The 22,181-nt window shown below is 37.2% G+C and overlaps 1 protein-coding gene across 2 annotated transcripts in view; it reads left to right on the top strand.

Moving 5' to 3' along the window:
• LOC150079307 (general transcription factor 3C polypeptide 4-like) overlaps positions 1-22,181 on the top strand; it is a 201,807-nt gene that overhangs the window by 94,994 nt on the left and 84,632 nt on the right. For both annotated transcript variants that reach the window (XM_090382719.1, XM_090382720.1), the window contains exon 9: positions 17,188-17,283. In XM_090382719.1, the coding sequence (XP_090238845.1) occupies positions 17,188-17,283 (96 nt within the window). The remainder of the gene's footprint in view (positions 1-17,187; positions 17,284-22,181) is intronic.

A 22,181-nucleotide genomic window follows, 5' to 3' on the forward strand; every position in this document is an offset into this window, starting at 1 on the left:
TTTAGGAATCTATTATATACTATAGTATTGATAATTAATTAATTAAATTTATTAATCTTATTAATTTTCATTGTTAATCTATAGTATTTAATCGGATATCATGCCCCAGACTAGAGCAGCAAAGCAACTAGCACAAAGTAGCAGGAGTGCTGTGACTTGGGGGAGAACTGAGGGGGGTTGATGCGATTCTCCAATGCATCACAGCCTAAAAAAATGTGTGACTTGTGAATGCGGATCTATCTGGAACAGGACATTGTCTAGCCAACAAGGATGTCTTTGTGTGCTAGATGCAGAGAGTGTCAAGAAATTAGGTGCCGACTCAGCATTTCGATAGGCACCTGTGAGAGTTGGGTAGATGCCCTCAAAGGTATTAAAGTGGGCCCATCAAGCTCTCAGCTGCCCAACTCAATGTCAGAGCTCACTCTTGTGCATCAGGCAACACAGCAGCAATCTCCAAGGCAGAATTGTGCTGGACCCACAGGAGCTAGTTATTGTCGGTGATTCTATTGTCAGGGAGATGGGTAATATATTGTGTAAAAAGGGTAGGTGAAATAGGACCAGCGTATGTCTGCCAGGGTCAAAACTTGATAACGTAGAGCAGATATCATCTTTTAAGGGCACAAAGGGTGATATTGTTATACATGTTGGCACTAATGACATTAAGGGTAGGAGATCTGTAGATTTACGTAACAAGTACAGGACAATGTTGAAAAAAAGTCACGAATTAGCTTTAAATTTGAAAGTGTCTGCAATTCTACCCAGACACGATAGGAGGGAGTACGTGATGAGAGAGCCATATCAATCAGTTCAGCCCTGAAGAGGTTGTGCAAGGCTCCTGGTTTAGAATTTTTCTCAGTGTGGGCTGTGCTTGTAGGGAGATTAACAGACTAATAGATTAACTGTAGCCACAGGCAGAGGTGAAAGTGATTCTTACACTGCTTTTATCGAGATGAACAGCAGCCTGAAAAGCAAGTTGCTGAGGATTTCTAGGACTGCTGGGAGTTATCATGGAACAATTAAATACATGGGCTGTGTTAGGATAGCTAAGAGTAAGAACAGGTGCATGTATAATTGTATGAACACCAATGCTAGGAGTTTATTAAATAAATTTGATGAATTTCAGGTAATGGTCAAGGCAGATATTGTTGGCATATGAGAGACGTGGTGTCACACAGATATCAAGAATGCACAATTGGAATTTGTGGAGTACAATGGGTACAGAAAGGATAGATAGAATAGGAAGGGAGGGAGGAGGGGTTATGCTATTAGTTAAGAAACACATAAAATCTAAGGAAGTGCATCCAGTTGACATAGATGGACAGTGTAATGTTGAGTCAGTTTGGTGTGATATGAGCACTGGGAAAGCAAAAATGAGAGTAGGAGTGTGTTAAGGCCTAATAACTCTAATGAGTAAAACGAACAATTGTACAGAGAAATAGATTGGGCCAATAAATCAGAATGTCTTATAATGGGGATTATAACTTCCCAGATATTGACTGAAACTTGTAGATTGGTCACTCGCACATTAGCAAGGCTTTTGTGAATTTATTGGATGATTGTTTTCTGCATCAGCATGTTTGAGGGGCAACCAGAGAGAGTAATCCTCTTGATCTGGTTATCAGCATTAAGAATTTGCAGATAAAGGAACCACTAAGAGGCAGTGATCATAGTATACTGATGTGAGATTTACTTAAAGATATAACTACTATCAGTGGTAAAGGGAAGGGTTTTTGCTTTTGTAAAGGTGGCTACAGTGGGATCAACTGATGATGTTACCAACATCAAATTCTAAATGGGAAGCATTCAAGGAATTAATTATGAAAGCTACTAAGCTTTTCATACTGATTAAGAAATACTGTTCAAGGTTTAGACCTAAATGGATGTCAGATGAACTAATAAGACTCGTGTCAGAGAAGAAAAATGCATGGGATGCATATAAATTATCAGGCAACACAGAAGCCTATGGTAGATATAAGCTAGTCTGTAATTAAGTCACAAAGGAGGCTAGGCAAGCAAAGGCAGATTATGAGAAATCTTTGACAAAGGATGCTAAGAAAAACAGCGAGGACTTCATTACTTATATAAACTCTAGAAGGAAGGGGATGAATCAGATCAGTCCACTGGATATCAATGGTTTGACTATTGATGATCCTGCTCAGATAGCTGACAAACTGAATGAGTATTTTGCATCTACATTTTACACATGAGGAATTTCCATAAGGAAGTGGAGGACAGAAGCTTATTAAACATTAACAGGGAGCTTAATGATTTTGTAATAACTGAGTGCAAAGTGGAGGAGAAATTGTTGAAGTTAAACATAAGAAAGGCACCAGGGCTGGATGGGATCTATCCAGTTATATTAAAGGAGGCGGCAGCGGAAGTAAGCAGACCCCTAGCCATAATTATGAGAGCATCCTTGGACTCAGGGGAAGTCCCCACAGCCTGTAGATGTGCAAATGTACCCCCACTTCACAAAAGGGGATCAAAGAGTGGTGACAAGAGTAATTAGTTTAACTTCTGTTCTGGGGAAAATAAAAAGGAGTCACTGGTTAAAAAAGCATGGGATCATCTGGACAAGACTGAAGTAATAATTCAGACACAGCATGGGTTTCTTAAGGGAAAGTCTTGTCTGACAAATTTGATTGAATACTATGATGTGGTTACAAAGGAAATTCATGCAAAACATAATTTTGATATCATTTACTTGGATTTCAGGAAAGCTTTTGATACTGTTGCACATGGAAGACTACTGTACAAATTGGAGCAGTATAGTATTATGGACACTGCTGTTCATGGATTAATGCAGTGGTTTCAACCGGGGTGCCACAACACACTAGGGTTCTGCAACAACATTCCAGAGGTGCCATGTAATTTGGGTTTATGTTACTTTAACTTATTTTTTTATTTATTTTTTTTTGAAATTTATATATTTATTTCATTATAAAAAGGTGTAACGGTATCCATTGTACCGTATCTTTTTAATTCTGTGATGATCTATAATTTATATTTATTTAGTACCTCTATATAAAGAATAAAATTATTATGTAAGTTTGTATAATTTGTATTATTATATTATTAAAATTATATTATTATAATAACTATTATATAACATATATATTTTTAAAATTATATATATATATATATAGTAGTAATATACAACTGTTAAGAAGCAAAATAAGCAGAAAAAGGAAAATAACAAAAGTTATGTCTAATGCTCCAAAACTTGCAGTGCAGTAGTAAAGGAAGCAAAAGGATATAAATAATGTGTGGTTTGTGAAATAGATAGTGTCTGTGAAAATGGAAATGAAAAGTACACACGGTGCCTGAACTAAGAGAAGTTTAAGGGATAGTCGAAAGTGGAAGTTAAGTAGTGGTTAGACAGGTGAAAGAATTTAAAAAACCTAGTACAAAAATGAAAAAATGAACTGGGAATGAGGAAGCAAAAAAAAAAAAATAATAATAATAAATAACAAAGACATAAATAAGTAAATAACACGATATTCATATATGGGAAGGCAATTTTAGCAAAAGGTCAAATCAGGGGATGGCAAACATGCAAAATCTGAATACAGTAGATGAAAATATGATACATAGTCAGGAAATTCATCAGGGGACTACTCCTGACTATGTATCAGACACTGCATTTCCAAACTTGTCTGTAGTATTAGAAAAAGGGGGAAGCAAATATGCGGCCTTTATCGTAATACTAGTAGACAAGGTAGCCCCTACACAGTGTAAAAATGAAGTTAATAATGTAAAAAATAAATACAAATTTACAAAAGTGTAATTTGAAATATAATACAAATGTGAAGTGTGGAAGAGGTGAAAGGTAATTAAATTAACATGGTTGAAAATTAAAATTCAAATATAAAGCAGAGAAATTTGAACGAAAAAGTGTGGACAAGCAAATGGTATAGGGAATGATAAAATTCTTGGGGAGGGGAAGGGAAGAAAAAGATGGTCAAAAGAAGGCGAAAATAGCGATAGGATTGTGGATAGACATGTATGTATATATATATATATACACACACACACACACAGGGTGATTCACTACCAGTGCGACAAACTTGCAGGAGGTGTAGGGGGCACAAAGACGAATCGGAATCACATAGCATTGCAGGGTCCGAAATGCCTTCAGCGTGCGGTAGAGGACATTGAACGGGAGGTCGCGTGAACAGCGATCCCGCTGGAAGTCAGCATCTGCGAACCATTTCTGTTGAAGAAACCAAGTAGCAAAAGTCCTCCGGAGTGTATAATCCGCAGGCTCCAATGATTGGACGTGTTGCAGATGGTATGAACTCATTTGGTTTGTTGACAGTATCCTCCATACAGTGGATTGGGAAATACCCAATCATTGGCCTATCGCTCGAGTACTCGTACTCGGATTGCCTTCTGCAAGACGTAGGATATTCTCATTGTGTGGCGTCCTCGTCGTTCGCTCTCAATTCATGGTACCTCTCGTGAAACAACTAGTCTCACGTAACTTTCCTGTGCACACGTGCGAAAATCATATGATGAGGAGCACGCCTGTGCGGGAAACGTTCCTGGTACAAGCGCAGAGCGGCGCGCCCGTTACAGTCCGCAGCTCCATACGCGAGGTGCATGTCGGCCAGTTCAACGTTTGAATACTCGTCCATCCTACTGCCTCGGAAACCAGTTCGCAAATGCTGACTTCCAGCGGGATCGCTGTTCACGCGACCTCCCATTCAACGTCCTCTACCGCATGACGAAGGCATTTCGGACCCTGCAATGCTATGTGATTCCGATTCGTCTTTGTACCCCCTACACCTCCTGCAAGTTTGTCGCACTGGTAGTGAATCACCCTGTATATATACACACACACAGAGAATCGAATTATTAAAAGGTCAAAAACCACTGTGTTAGGTAATTATTTTGGCCCTAAGGGTGCAGTGAAAAAATTACTGGGACACTAAAGGGAACCTCTGGACTAATGTTATTAGTGGAATCCCCCCAGGGTTTGGTGTTGGGCCCACTGTTGTTTTGTATATTTATCAATGATATTGATGAAGGTATATCAGGCTTAATGTCCAAGTATGCAGATGATACAAAGGTGAGTTGTTAGTGACAGTAATGGCAATGTGCTACTGCAACAGGATCTAGAAAAGTTGAGCAGATGGGCTAAGAAGTGGCAACTGACATTGACAAATGCAAAGTACTGTATATGGGGAGAAGTAATCCCAGGAAATGTACCAACTGTGTGGTACTACACTTAGGGTGGTAGAAAATTAAAAAGACTTAGGAGTAATTGTGCAGTCAGATATGAAGTTTTCTGACAGTGCAGATGTGCTGCCACAGCAGGTCATGGGGTATTGTCAATGATATACAGGACTTTTGCTAGTAGGGAAAAGGGGGGTTGATTATCCCTTTGTATAAGGCAGTGGTCAGGCCACACTTTGAATACTGCATACAGGTCTGGAGGCCCCCATGACCTGCTCTGGCAGCACATCTGCCAGACTAGGTCATGGGGGCCTCCTTGCTCAAGCAATGTAGAATTGCTTCAGCAAGTACATAGAAGGACCTCAAGATTGGTGAGGGGAACAAAGGGGTCCTCTTACCAAGAAAGGCTTAAGATCTGCAAATTGCAGCATCTGGAGACTAGGCATCTGCGAAATGATCTGATTGAGGTGTATAAGGTCTTGAATGGGTAAAGCAGGCACAATTCTAATGGGATTCTTCCTCTTGCTCAGATTACGAACCTGGGGGGCATAAATTCAAATTGAGGAAAAACAGTTGTAGAATATGTGGAAATTTGCCTTTAGACAGCAGGTAGTTGATTGCTGAAACAAACTTAGACGTCTGTCATTGAGGAAGTTGATAGCTTAAATAAATTCAAGGAGGAACTGGACAAACGTTTAGAGGGAATGGGTGTGAAATGGGTTTTTTTTTTTTTTTTTTTTTTGGCTGATACTACATAAGCTTGCTTTCTTGCATCACATGCCTCTACTACTACCAATAAGGCAGATTCCCTACTTACAGTTGAGGCATCCTTTAGAAGATAGACTTGCTCACCTTTTAATGAGATTTGAACACAGCATAATTACAGAAAAATCACAATCACATAGTTTCTGCAAGGATAGCACTCCTATATTTTCTATCCTCTACAAAGCATTTCAGTTTGGCCTTGTGCTGCCTGAAGCATTTGAGCAGGCAGCATCTGTCAGCATTGCGGAGGCAATCCAGATTCGACATAAAGTATAGTGAGGCCTTAGGGTGTAAAGATGAATCCTCCAGTGATATAAATCTCAGGTGTTTGGAGAGTTAATATTATGGCCTGTCATCATCTTCATTGTGGTGTACAGTCTTTTTGTGTATTTCTTATGGTGTAGCCTGTATACTGCAGGTTCTGTGCCAACTCTGTAATTCTGACTTGAGGTGGCAAGTCAGAATTACAGAGTTGGCACAGAACTGCAAGCCCAACTTCAAGTGCTTGAAGTTGGGCCATTTCAGAAGCCAATGCTCATCTGCAAAAAAGTGGTTACAGGGGCAGTAGAAGCCCAAATTTCTGAGGCATTCAACAGTACTGGGTGAATCATCCTATAAATATATTTGAATGATGTTTGTCGATCTCTGACATGAAGCAGATGCAGTTCTCTCAGCTGATTTAATCTTTGTTTTATGGACAGCAGTTGGGAATGAATGTTAAGTTTGGGATATGATATTACCCCCAGAGCCTCGTGTTGGGTCACTTGTGGAATGTTAACACTGTTGAGAGCTGACTGTATCTGTGGTTTATTATTATTATTTTTAGCATTAGCATTAATAGAGGCATTTGATGTAAGAAAGCAAGCTTATGCAGCATCAGCCAAAAAAAAAATAAATAAATAAATAAATAAAAAAAAAAATAACCACTTCCACTTCACCCCTCTGTTCGTTCGAAATACCTGTCCAGCTGAGCCTTAAACTTACTTAGGCTATCAACTTCCACGACAAGGGATGGAAGTCTATTCCACCAACCAACCACCCGCTGGCTAAAGGCAAATTTCCTCACGTCTATCCTACATCCGTCTTTTCTCAATTTGAATTTATGCCCTCTCAGGTGATTATTCTGAGCAAGAGGAAGAATCCCATCAGCATTGAGCATGCTCAAACCATTCGAGGCTTTATACACCTCTATCAGATCACCTCGCCGGTGCCTAGTCTCCAGACACTGTAATTTGCAAAACTTAAGCCTTTCTTCGTAAGAGCACCCCTTTGTTCCATTCACTAGTCTTGTTGCCCTTCTCTGTACTCGTTCCAGCATCTCTACATCCTTCTTGAAATGAAGCCTCCAGACCTGTATACAGTACTCTAGGTGTGGTCTGACCATTGCCTTATACAATGGAATAATCACCTCCTTATCCCTGCTAGAGAAATTCCTATATATCATCGACAATACACCATGAGCTACTCTTGCAGCCCATCTTCACTGCTCAGAAAACTTCATATCTGCCTGCACAACCACCCCCAGGTCCCTTTCATTCTCTACCACTGTCAGTGTAGTACCACAGAGTTATACGTTGCTCTGGGGTTGCTGTTTCCCATATGTAGTACTTTACATTTGTCAATGTTAAACTTCATTTGCCACCTCTCAGCCCATCTGCTCAACCTTTCCAGATCCTGTTGCAGCAGCGTACTGTCATTAGTGTCCTTAACAACCCTGCCAACCTTCGTATCGTCTGCAAACTTGGACATTAAGCTTGATATACCATCATCGATATCATTTATAAATACAGAAAACAATAATGGACCCAATACTGAACCCCGAGGGACTCCACTAATAACATTAGTCCACGGTGAGCAGTGTCCATTGATTACCACTCTCTGTCTTCTCCCCCTCAACCACCCCCTTATCCATAGCAGCAATTTGCCTCCAATGCCACACTGCTCCAATTTGTGCAGCAGTCTTCCATGTGCAACAGTATCACAACAGTATGCAACAGACTGTATCTGTGGTTTATTATTATTATTTTTTTTTTATTTTGAGGGAGAAAACTGTGATGGCAGATTTTGCAGGGTTGATAGTCAATGGGAATTGTTCCAGATAGAGACGTTGCTGAGAACATTGTTCATCCTGTTGATAACAAAAAATAGGACTTAAAGTAGTAAGAAATTTTTGGATGTCTTCAGTATAGCATAAGCACTTATAAAATAGCTAATACTTTTTGACCTGTACAAAATTTTAAAAAATAGAATACTAGGCAGTTTTAAAATTTGCCAGCAATAAAAACAAAAGAGAGGATGAGGAAGTCCTCCTACTTTTCATAATTTCAAAGTTATAAAATAGTTTATATTAGACTATATAAACTATTACATATTAGACTATATAAACAACCTCTGCATTGTTTAATTCTTACTTTATAAAGCTATATATTTCTTAAAGTTACTGCATGCCTTACTCTCCCCTTGAAGCAAGTTTATACAAATGGAGTACTAGTAAGGATCATCCATTGAAACTAGATTCAGTGAATTTTTTTTTTTTTTTTGGCTGGTGCAGCATAAGCCTCAAGGCTTCCTTACATCATATGGCTAATAATAATAACACTAACATCAGCCTAAAAAAATAGACTACAAATAAACTGCATATACACAAACCCACTTAACATCTCTGTTTATAGTGTTTATGTTCTTCATAATCTCCTCTTTCCAGAATATACCTCCTTAAAAAACTCCAGGAAGGCAGTATACCTTTGCTTATGTCTTAAAAGCTGATGTCTTTCCATACTGCTTATTCCTACTCTCTGCTGAAATGCTTCTTAGATGAACTTGTGGTGATAGATGATCAGGTTCTGGCCTTGATAGCCTTGCTCTCACGCCACAATCTGTTATTATCAAGGTAGGAAAAAAAAGCCTCAGTGCCAGCCATTTCCTGATCTCAGATAGCATGCCCTTCTTAGACAAAAAGGGATAGATTGACTTTGCCCTTCAAAAAAATATCCAACATGTGTGCTGCATTCTGTGCATCTCTTTCTCAAATCTCCTTTGTTCCTCCTTTACATCTTTTTTATCATCATTTTTTTTTTTATCAAGCCTTGACCCCATAAATTTCTATAGACTTATTATATTTTGTTCCAAACTCCAGTGTCTTTCTCATTATGACCAAATCAATAGGCTCTCAGCTGTTTACTACTTGGAGAACATTGTTAGAGACAATTCTGCAGGCCCTAGTCACCTCAAAAAGGGCAAATATCAGTTCAGAAATTAAACAACATATAATCACTACAATCTAAACTTCTACCCTGTGCCACACTGGCATATACAGCAATGGAGACAAATATATGCTTATAAAATAAGTCAGGGGACTTACTCGTTACCTCTCCCATTTAACCATCACAATTTTTCTTATTTTAAACAACTCGCCCTCTCTGTAATATGCCTTACACAGGGCAGGAAGATAAGCTGCCCATCTACAAATACCCCTACATACTTGAGGAAAGGGGCATATGATACGGCACTGAGAAAAAGCCTTATGGTGGAATGTCTGCCATTGCTCAATTTACTCTTCAACATAACCATTTTTGTTTTCTTTATTGATACCACCATTTTATGTATTTCCACCCAATTCTTCTCTACAAAGGCTAGTCAATATGTAACACACTATAAGCTGTAACATCTTTATTATCTGAGATTTGTAACCTTACTTCACATACATAAAATACAATCTTTCAACTTAGTGAAAATATCACCCAATGTAAGAACCATCACACACTTCAGTTTCTCCGGCATTTTTTTCAGACAGTGAAGACACTTTGGTAAAAATCAAAAGGCTAACATTTACACCAATATTTAATGTCAGAAATGAGTTACATATCACTCTCACAAACACTTTGCCGTTGAGGTATGCCTTCAGTCTACCAAACAAAAAATCTGATAGGGCATGGTTAGGTCAAATTTGAATTGCCTCTGCATTGCAGACAGATTCCTGCCTGCTCAAATGGGCTATAGGGTGGATAAGGCATCATGCTCCATCCCAGCTGGATGATCTTTGACAGTGTCATCTGTGCTGTATAAGCATTGCATTATCCTGATTTAACTTTATGTCCTGCTGATTTAGTTCAGTCTTTTGGTTTTCAGAGCTAAATTAAGTTTTTCCAGACAAGCAATATCTTTCTTTGTTGATAGTTGTTCCACTTTCCAAGAAATCAATTAAAATGATGCCATTTTGATCCCGGAAGAAGATGGCCATAAGTTTTGTCAAAGATTTATAAAGTTTTGGCTTTTTGTTTACAGTTGATGATTGTGCCCATTTCGTGGATTGTAGTTTAGTTTGTGGGTCATAATGGAAGAGCCAGTCTCAACACATGTGACGATCCCTTTAAAGCCACCAGCACTAAACCTCTCCAGAAGATTTTCACAGATCTCTTTCCTCACACCCATCAGCTCCTGCATGAGAAGCTTAGGCACCTGCTGAGAACAGTTTATTCTGTACCCCAGTCTGTTGATGATGGTCAAAAAACTTCCCTTTGGCATTTCCAAGCATCCATCACTTGTCCTCTGATTATGCACCTGTCATTTCGAATGATTTCTTCATTTTTCACTGTTAAGACAGATGTTGGTCTTGCAGCTCTTGATTTATCCTTGATGTTGAAAGAAGCACCTTCCCAAAACCATAGGAGCTACCACTAGACATTGCTTCAATCAATTGTCTGATCCCCATTGATTTCCAGGAGTTTCAATGGATAAATTTGGACAACTGATCACCCAATTTGAACAGAACTTCATCACACACCATTGCTGGAAATGGCTGTCACTTTGCCCATCCATATCTTCAGATCTAAAAACACCAGAAAAATATTAAGTGTGCTAATGGAAAATTGGTAGTACAAGTAGTTGTACATCAAACATCCCCCCTTCCTTGTGCACGTATGTATGAGTAATTACGCATTAGCATTAGTAGAGGCATAGGATACAAGAAAGCAAGCTTATGCAGCATCAGCCAAAAAAAAAAAAAAAAAAAAAAAAAAAAACGCTGACATTTCACCCCTCCGTTTGTTCCAAATACCTGTCCAGCTCAGCCTTAAATTTATTTAGGCTATCAACTTCCACAACAAAGGATGGAAGTCTGTTCCACCAACCAACTACCTGCTGGCTAAAGGCAAACTTCAGCACATCTATCCTATATTTGTCTTTCCTCAATTTGAATTTATGCCCTCTCAGGTGATTATTCTGAGCAAGAGGAAGAATCCCATCAGCATTGAGCATGCTCAACCCATTCAAGGCTTTATACAACTCAATCAGATCACCTCACAGGTGCCTAGTTTCCAGACACTGTAATTTGCAAAACTTAAGCCTTTCTTCTTAAGAGCAACCCTTTGTTCCATTCACTAATCTTGTTGCCCTTCTCTGTACTCATTCCAACAGCTCTACATCCTTCTTAAAATGAGGCCTCCAGACCTGTATACAGTACTGAAGGTATGGCCTGACCATTGCCTTATACAAGGGGATAATCACCTCCTTATCCCTGCTAGAAAAATTCCTGTATATCATTGAGACACCATGAGCTACTCTTGCAGACCATCTACACTGCTCAGAAATCTTCATATCTGACTGCACAATTACCTCCAGGCCTTTTTCATTCTCTACCACCCTGAATGTAGTACAACACAGTTGATGTTACTCTGAGGTTACTGCTACCCATATGTAGTACTTTACATTTGTCAATGTTAAACTTCAGTTGTCAGCTCTCAGCCCACCTGCTCAACTTTTCTAGATCCTGTTGCAGCAGCGTACTGTCATTAGTGTCCTTAACAACCCTGCCAACCTTCGTATCATCTGCAAACTTGGACATTAAGCTTGATATACCATCATCAATATCATTTATAAATACAGAAAACAACAATGGACCCAACCCTGATGGACTCCACATTTAGTCCACAATAAGCAGTGTCCATTGATTACCACTCTCTGTCTTCTCCCACTCAACCATCCCTTTATCCATAGCAGCAGTTTGCCTCCAATACCACAATGCTCCAATTTGTTCAGCAGTCTTTCATGTGCAACAGTATCAAAAGCCTTTCTAACGTCCAAATACATGATATCAAAGTTATTCCGTGCATCCAGTTCCTTTGTGACCACGGCGCCTCCGTAGCCAGGTGGGAAGGAGCAGCAGTGCGTAGCACACGCTTCTTGATTAGACCGGGGTTCGATCCCGTCACCACCAAATACAGAGGATGCAGAAAGGTCAGGGAATGACCACCACATATCCCGGAGCAATATGGCCTTAGTTGCTAATGCTCCTAAAAACCAAATAACAACTTTGTGACCACATCATATTATCCAATCAAATTGGTCAGGCAAGACTTTCCCTTAACAGAACCATGCTGTATCTAACCATGCTAACCATGCTGTAAAATTATCTGAGCTATAACTGAAGTCTTGTCAAGATGATCCTGCAGTGCTTCTTTAACCAGTGCCTCCATTAATTTTCCCAGAACAGAAATTAAACTAACAGGCCTATAATTACTTGTCACTCTTTGATCCTCCTTTGTGAATTGGGGCCACATTTGCACATCTCCAGTCCATGGGTACCTCCCCTGAGTCCAAAGAAGCTCTCATAATTATGGCTAAGGGTTTGCTTACTTCCTTTGCTGCCTCCTTTAATATTACTGGATAAATCCCGTCTACCCCGGGTGCCTTTTTATGTTTATCTTCAACAATTTCTCCTCCACTTTCCTCTCAGTTATTACAAAATCATCTAGCTCACTGCCAAAGTTTATTCTACCTCTGGCATTCCCCTCCCTGAATAACTCCTAATGTGTGAATGTAGATGCAAAATACTCATTTAGTTTGTTAGCCACCTGAGCAGGATCATCAATAGTTGAACCATCAATATCCATTGGACCAATCTGTTTCATCCCTTTCCTTCTAGAGTTTTCATAGGTAAAGAACTCTTTGTTGTTTTTCTTTGCAGCTTTTGCCAAAGATTTCTCATAATCTGCCTTTGCCTGCCTAATTTCCTTTGTGACTTGGTTACAAACCAGCTTCTATCTATCATAGGCTTCTATGTCACCCATTAATTTATATGTAGCCCATGCATTTTTCTTCTCTGCCATATGTCTAATTAGTTGGTATGTAAAGCCTAGTAGCTTCCAAAATAAATTATTTGAATGCTTCTCATTTTGAATTTGCTGTTGGTAACATTAGTTCGTCCCACCGTAGTCGCCTTTACGAAAGCAAAGCCTAGTGGTTCTTTTATCTGCAGATTCTTAATGCATGAAAAATTACTACTGATAATCAGATCAAGAGTATTACTCCCTCTAGTTGCCTCCCGAACATGCTGATGTAGAAAACAATCATCCAATAAATCCACAAAAGCCTTGCTAGTGTGTGAGTGAACAACCTACAAATTCCAGTCCATATCTGGGAAATTAAAATCTCCCATTATAAGACTCTCTGATTTACTGGCCCACTCTATTTCCCTGTACAGTTTCTTATTATACTCATCAGAGTCATTAGGCCTATAACACACTCCTACTCTAAATTTTGATCTCCCAATGCTTATGTCACACCAAACTGACTCGACACTGCACTGTCCAGTGACGTAGACTGGCTTCACTTCCTTGGATTTTGTGTTTCTTAACTAATAGCATAACTCCTCCTCCCTTCCTATCCTGTCTATCCTTCCTGTACACATTGTACTCCCCAAATACCAGTTCTGCATTCCTTATATCTGAGTGACACCATGTCTCTGATATCCCAACAATATCTGCCTTTGATGTTTTGAGCAATACCTCAAATTCATCAAATTTATTTACTAAACTCCTAGCATTGGTGTATATGCAAATATACATGCACTTGTTCCTATTCTTAGATACCCTAACACAACCTATGTGTTTACTTGTACCACAATGACTCCCAGCAGTCTCTGAAATACCCTGCATCTTGTTTTCCAGGCTGCTGCTCATTCCAACAGAAGCAGTGCAAGAATCACTTTCACCTCTGCCGTGCAAGAATCACTTTCACCTCTGCCAGTGGCTACTGTTAATCTATTAGTCTTTGTATCCCCCCCCAAGCTAGCAGTTTTCCAACCCACCTAACACTGGCTCGATAGCTTCAGCAAATAATCTTGCAATTGACCCCCATTTATTCTTTTAAGAACTTTCTGCACTACATCAGCATATGATATAATATTGCAGCCATCCACTCTTCCAGCAGTAACTCGTTTATCACATACTAATGAGTAGGATCCTATAATATACCCTTGTGGAACTCCTGTTGATCTTAACTTCTCACCTTAATCTCCAAATTCATAATTACTACTGCAACTGTTCTGTCCTTAAAATAACTTCTCATCAATTTGTGGCAATTACTTAGGTACTCTATAATCCTCAACCTTCTCAAAAACTCTTCCACCATAATCCATCAAATGCTCCCTTGAAATCAGTAAAGATATCTAGGGCATTACTTCACATCAGACAGAACGATGTATGTAAATATCTGTGCTATTGCAGATACTCAGTTCACCTTCCCATCCTGAAGCCAGACTGCCTGTCTGAACTTATTTGGACTCTTTGCTAATACTTATATGGGCTCTTTGCTAATACTTATATGGGCTCTTTGCTAATACTTATATGGGCTCTTTGCTAATACTTATATGGGCTCTTTGCTAATACTTATCAGTCCTCTTTACTGATATTCTCTAAGATTTTTTATGTTACCAACAATAGGGCAGTAGGCCTTTATAACTCTGGGTCATAACTATCAGGAATTGTCAATAATATCTTTATCACTATATCAATAATATCTCTCCTGAGATGTAGAAGTTCCCTTCCACACCCCAAGAAATACTCCTTCATCAAGACAGAAATTATAAAAGTCTAACATTATATCTACAGGATGCAATGCTCTGATAATTTCTTAATTATCTCTGCTTCCAACTTATGAGGGGCATTCAATAAACTATCTGCCTAAGGTACTTCCTTTAGTTACATTTCAGTAATTCATGATTTATCATGTTTTTAGGTTGTGCTACTGTAACAGAAAGAAGGAAGTCACCTCTATCAAATTATGAATATGCTGAAATTGGAGCATCACTCAGTCATCAAGTTTTTTACCAAAGAAGGAAATGGGCCAAAGGCCATTCGTGAAAAGATAAAGATGGTGGCTGTTTATGGCAAGAGTGCACTTTCAGAGTACGAGGTGAAATTCTGGTCAAAACAATTCAAGTAGTGTAGAGAGTCCATTGAAGATGACCCATGTCTATAAATGCCTGTGACAACAACCACTCCAGAAATGTGCTAAGCTGTGGAAACTCTTGTGCTGAATAACAGATATTTAAAGGTGTCCCAAAAAAGGGAATGTGACATATATGAGGGAACAGTTATAACTATCCTCCATGAACATTTGGGGATGACTAAGGTCAGTGCAAGGTGGGTAGGTGCCTCTGTAGCCAGGTGGGAAGGAGCAGCAGTACGTAGCACATGCTTCTTGATTAGACTGGGGTTCAAGCCCGTCACCACCAAATACGGAGGATGCGGAAAGGTCAAGGGAATGACCACCGCATATTCCCGGAGCAATATGGCCTTAGTTGCTAACGCTCCTAAAAACCAAATAACAAACAAACAAGCAAGGTGGGTTCCCAGATTTCTGACCCCTGTGCAGAAGCAATTCAGAGTATGTTGTTGTGAGGAGAATTTAGAGCTTTATGGAAGGGATCCTGAAATTTTCATCTCCAAATTTATTATGGGTGATGAAATATGGGTTCACTAGAATCCTGAGACCAATCAAGAATCAATGCAATGGAAGCATGAGGGTTTCCTTCCACCCAAAAAATTTCGGACAACCTTCAACTGGCAAAATTATGGTCATTGTTTTTTGGGATTTTGGGGTAATTTTGTACATTCACTACTTGGAACATAAGTAAACAGTCACTGGGGAGTCATACATCCCTACTGTACAACCTAAGGGATGTCATAAATGAAAAATGCTGTGGGAACTTTACAGGGGTGTGCTGCTTCTTTGGGACAATGCATCAGTGCACAGGTCACATGCTGTTCTGACTTTACAGAGCTTACCCATTCACCTTATAGGTCTGGATCTGGCCCCTGGTGACTATTTCCTGTTTTGAAACCTCAAGAAAAACATATGCTGATGTCACTTTGCTGATGATAATGAACTGAAGTCTGCTGTTTGTGTTCTTTGATGGACAGGACAAAGAATTTTATTTGTCTGGTATTTGCTCATTGCCAACAAAATGAAACAAGTGTATTGAAGTTCAGGGGAGTTACATTGAAAAATAAAAGAATTTTGCCTCTATCTCATTTCCTTCATAGGTAGGTAGATAATTTATTTTATGCCCCTCATATCTCTCCCTGGATCCTTTCTTGCTATGCTGCTGCTTTCCATTCTTGTTACGCTAAATGCCTCTTTCAATTCCCCCAATGTAAAACCTTCATTCTCACTCCCTTTATATTTTATATTTTCCTTATATTCTTTTTCACTTGACTACCTGTCTCCTGATCTTCAGGAAACAAGGTGGCCATTGTCACTTCAACTGTATCCTACCAGATGGTTGTCCTAATAGAATCAGGTCATTATTCTATGTCAGAAGTTCATTTATTTAGTTTTTAATTTTAATAAACAGAGTTAAGAAACTGTTTGTTTATAGAGTTAACAGTGTTTGTATTGCATATTAAAGAATAAGATACTAGAATTAAAAAAATATATAAAAATTTGACAAAAACTATACACTATAGTACAGGCAGTTCTCAAACTGTGCGGCAGAGCCCCTCAGGGCACCGCAAGATATTTTAAATTTTCAATGGAAACACAGGGATACTCGGCATCTGTCGAACACTGCACAAACTACTAGCTCTAGGTATTTCACAGTTTCAACATTATTTATTAAGTTGTTTGGACCTAACTACTTAATAAACGAAACTGTTAGGTATTTCTTTTGGCCTAGGGATGCCGTGAAAAAATTACTGAGACACTAAGGGTGCCACGAACCAAGAAAGTTTGGGAGCCTCTGCTATAATATATCCTCCATCAAAGCATCCTGGCTTCCATGGCACTTAAACTGAGCACCTCTATAAATGAGGAAGAAAGAAGTACACAGTTGGGATGGTTTTATAACAATACTCGTTATTAAATATTATTACATAAGAAAAAATACAGCTGTTGAGTTTCCTCATGTAACTGAAATTTAGGCTGAACTTGTCCACATTTTGTATGTTTTTTTTTACATTTCAGGTCTGTGTGTACTTAATTCAAATACATCTTGTGAAGTGCTTTTAACTTCCTTGGATGGAAGAATAACAAAAATAACTGCTTCGTGCAGTGAACAAGGTAAGCTGCCAGAATCCAGGTTAAAATTTAAAAGAAGTCCTCTGTTTTTTATATTTTGCATGTGTGTAATTGTCAGCATATAATTATATGTATACTTATAATTTTTTTCTTTATTTTTGTATTTGAATATTTTAATAAATACAAGGTTCATAAAATGAATCTTGTATTTCTTCATTAAGTTTCTTATCTTATATGTAATAGGCTTAGTCTTCAAATCTTCAGAAATAACAAATACTTCCCCAGTAAAGTTAGGTAAACAACCCTTTATCAACATGCCTGATTCTAACCTTATCACCAATATCAAACTTGGTTTAGATTTGGATAATTCCTTTTTGTAAAGATTATTATAGACTGATTTTTAATTTTCAGCTTTACTTGCTTCTCTAGGTTTCATTTTAATAGATCTATGATAAGAATTATAATTTGAAACTAGTTTGTCTAATACATCTATCCACTTGCTAGTATTATTAGCTGTAAAGTATTTCCACATTTTTGTTTTCAGAGCTCTATTAAATCGTTCCGCTATTCGAGCTTTTGTTTCTATATTCTCAGTAGTAAACCAATGAACATTATATTTTTAAAAAGCTGTTGTGTTTGTTTATTTATAAATTCAGTACTTCTATCAGTCTGTATTTTTTCAGGAATTTTTTCTGCAAATATAATCTGAAAAGCTTTTGATATCTCAACTCCTGTTTTCTTCTTAATAGGTATAGCCCATGCACACTTAAAGAACACATCTATGACTGTTAATATGTAGTTAATCTTATTGTTAAACAATTTGTATTCTTGCATATCAACCAAATCTGCTTGAAACAGATCATCTATATAAGTAACATAGTCCTTCTCTTAAATTTTCTTTTCACAGGTTTATATTTTGTATATTCATCTTGCTGATGTAAAAATTCTTTTATTTCTTTTACAAATACATTTGTTTTTCTTTGTAATTCTAAAATACCTGAATAACTTGTTAACAGATTATAATACAGATTCTTTACGCTATCACTTTTAAAAAACCACTTTTCTTTGCTCCACATACACTACAAATACCTTTCATTATATTTCTTACAGTCTTTGTTTCTGTTTGCGTAACATTATTAGTTTTTATTTTAGCTTTACACTTTAAGCAGTAAATATTCATTGTATTTATTACAGAATAAATTTTATCAACTCCTAATCTGAATCGGTTTTTAGTTTTAATTATAGGCTTAATCATCCATCTACATAAATGTTCTTCAAATGTTGAGTTTTGTATAGTATCTAAGTAATTTAATAATTCTTGATCTGCTTCTCTTTTTTTTTTTTTTTTTTTTTTTTTGTTAGTTGTTGGTACATCGGCTTCTGTGGCCATAATGCACCTCCCAAAGTTTTTGCATTTTCTACTCTGATCCAAGCCCGAGGCGGGATTCGAATCCGCAACCTTTGGGTTGCCAGGCAGGCACTTTACCCACCCGGCTAGCCTAGTCGGCTCTCTTGATCTGCTATATGATGTTCAGCTGTATCTTTAGTTTTACTATATGCAGTATCATCTTTCTTGCAACTTTTGTCAACTCTATTAATTCCTTTTATCTCCTCTAGCTAATCTCTCTTTTAATTTTGTAAAAGGTCTGCAATTGTTTGCTGTTAGAGTTAAATGCATTTCTGGTGGATTAATGTTATATCTTGCAACCAACTAATTATGTCACCTCCTACTAATTTCTCATTAAAATCACTAGGTGTTTGATTAAATGAATACGATACATCATAAGGTGATTTATTCTTATTTCTAAGTTTAATGTACTTCATACAATAATAACCATATAAAACTGAATCTGATTTTGGTAATTGACCTGAGTTATATACTATTTCTTTATTTGAAGTGTTTAAATATTTTTTTTACTTCTTCTGGTGGAGGAAACCCAAATGAATCAAAAAATTCTACATATTTTGGGTTTTTATTGTAATAACATACCCAGTGAGTACCATTTCCTGTAATTGAATCTAGATTAATAATACCACTTTCAAATTTATTTATTTTACTAGGTAAAGTATCTCTAGAGAATATACCTTGAAAACCTTTTACATTTTTCATGTAATTTGTTATATCAAAATTGCTTAAAATTTGGGGGGTTTTTTGTTTTTTGTTACATAAATCACCATATATAACTGGATGATCTCCAATAAACATTCCTTTACCACTTAATTTATCTTCAACTTTAGTAAGCCCCATACTGCCTAATGCTCCTTTAGCTGTAGCAGGTAACAGAAGTAATAAAAATTGAAGAAAGCCTCCAGTTTATTGTAACTGAGATTTACTTAAAGTAATAGTGCATCCTTTTTGTGATTTATTAATATGATTAATTTCAATCTGAGTTAATTGTAAATTATAATTAGCAAGTTTAGTTTTATCAGTTCTTATTCTAACAGTTTGTTTATTTTTGTAGCAATTTTTTCTTTTGATTATCAGATAAGTATACTTTATAAGATTTTTTTTGTCATTTATTGAAATTAAATTTATTTAAGATATAATTCATACAATCGTCTATATTCATCTTGAACGAGTTCATTATTTTTCAAGAAAATATCTAGAATTTCTACAATTTGATTTCTTAACTTAGTTCTACAGCTCTATTTGATGCAATACTCATTTCTAAATTTTTGTAGAGTTCATTCATGTTTGAGTATACCAATCCTGATCCTTTATATTTTAATGCTGTTGGTATCAAGCTAATAATCTTCTTATCATCAAGAGACTTGATCTGTCTTTTCTTTCCGCCTAAGAATTTTAGTTTAGCAATTAATCTTTTATTTAGTTCTTCTATTTCAGGTATTGTTACTGCTAGTATTTTTTGTTAACAGTAAACATTAGACTTTTTACCTTCTTGAAAGTTATGAAAATTTCCAGGAATCATGAGAAAATTAAAAAAATATATATATATATATACACACACAGGGTGATTCAGGAGGAATAGTAAATATTTTGGGAGGTTATGGTATCAATTATTCTGAGTAAAAAAGTTCATATAAACATGTGTCCAATTCTCAATGGATACAGAGATACAGCTGTTTGAAACTGGCGCACACAGCTCCCTGAATCAGATGTGACCAAGAAGCAGTTATAACCTGACGCTATTTGGTGTTAGAAGTGTTGTTAAAAATGCCGCATATCTTCACACATGCTGAATATGCCAATATGGTGTTTGTCTACGGTTTTTGTGGTGGAAGTGCTACTGCTGCTTGTAGAGAATACTGTTGACGGTTTCCTAACCACAGAATACCAGATTCAAGAGTGTTTACACCAAACTGCATGAGACTGGTACAGTTCCCAGCACTCATATTTCTTCTGAATGTGCAAATGAACAAAATGTTGATGAAATAGAACACATTCTTCAGTCTGTAGAATGTAGTTCTACTATTAGCACATGAAGAATTTCTATGTGTATCGGTGTTCCACAGACAAGAGTATGGTGAACATATTATGGCTTGTATCTGTTTCACATACAGCGAGTGCAACACCTTCAACCAGATGATGCCCAGTGATTGGAATTTTGTTGATGGGTAAATGCTAATTGCCATTAATAATGTTCAGTGATGAAGCTACTTTCACCCGTGACAGTATAAACAACACCCATAACTCTCATAGGTGGTCAGAGGAAAATCCACATGCCACTGTAGAAAGAAATTTTAAACATCGCTTCTCTGTAAACATGTGGTGCAGTATCATTGACAATCAGTTGTTTGGGCCTGTTGTGTTACAAAATAGTCTTACAGAGCCCATTTACTTAGAATTTCTGCAAAACAAACTTCCACTACTATTGGAGGATGTTCCCTTGGCTATAAGGATTGGTATGTACTTTCAACATGACAGAGCTCTTGCATGTTATACCCATCTGGTGGTACAATATCTAAATCAAACTTTTCCTGAACTATGGATCGGTCACAGTGGGCCCCGTTCATTGGCTACCAAGGTATCTAGACCTCACTCCGTTAGATTTTTGTTTGTGGGGATCGATGAAAAGTGCAGTATACAAAGAAAAGATGAATACAAGAGACTAATTGCTTGCTTGCATTTTGGATACTTCATTTGTACTACTATACTAAATAAAGTGTTAAAAATTGTGAGTGACAAATTTCCTTCATGGCAGTAAATGCCAGGGGAGTGGTGCCCTCATAAAGAAACGCCAAGACAACCTCAGAAGAACCACGTCATATTATCACAAGAGTTGCAAAGTGCATTGAGGTTGGCGGTGCGATTTTCGAACATTTATTGTGAACTGTAAAAAAATTGTCAATTGTTTGTGTTTTCTATCATTCAAAAACTCAATAAATACAAACAATAAGTTATTTTCATTCTTTAATACCTCTCATAATGTCTTTGTGCATGCCCCTTTCAAACAGCTGTATTTCTGTATCCATTGAGAATAGGACACATGCTTATATGAACTTTTTTACTCAGAATAATCGATACTATAACCTCCCAAAATATTTACTATTCCTCTTGAATCACCCTATGTGTATATATATATATATATATATATATATATATAATCATATAAATTAGAATAAGGTTTAAAATAAAACAAAATAATACCAGCAGTACGGCAAGACTAGAGCGAAAAAACAAAATTAAACCTAAATTCAAATCTAAACAGGGAGGGAAGAGAGAGGGAGTAAGAATAAAATATTGCAATGGAAACTCTAAATTAATTTAGAAAATCTAATTATACGAATAATAATTCATTAAAATTTAAAGCCAATTAAATAGAAATTTAGCGGTGCCCCCTCTGATGGGCACCAGGTCCAAAGAGGTCATGTAGAGGAATATGCTTTTTGCTGCCTCTGATGTGTGCTGTACTCTCTTTTTATTTTTATTAAGTAATACTTCTTTTTCAACATTATTTAAATATAATTATGTCACATGA

This window comes from Mastigoproctus giganteus, chromosome 10, assembly GCF_048544385.1.
Source record: "Mastigoproctus giganteus isolate SK-2022 chromosome 10, ASM4854438v1, whole genome shotgun sequence".
NCBI lineage: Eukaryota > Metazoa > Arthropoda > Arachnida > Uropygi > Thelyphonidae > Mastigoproctus > Mastigoproctus giganteus.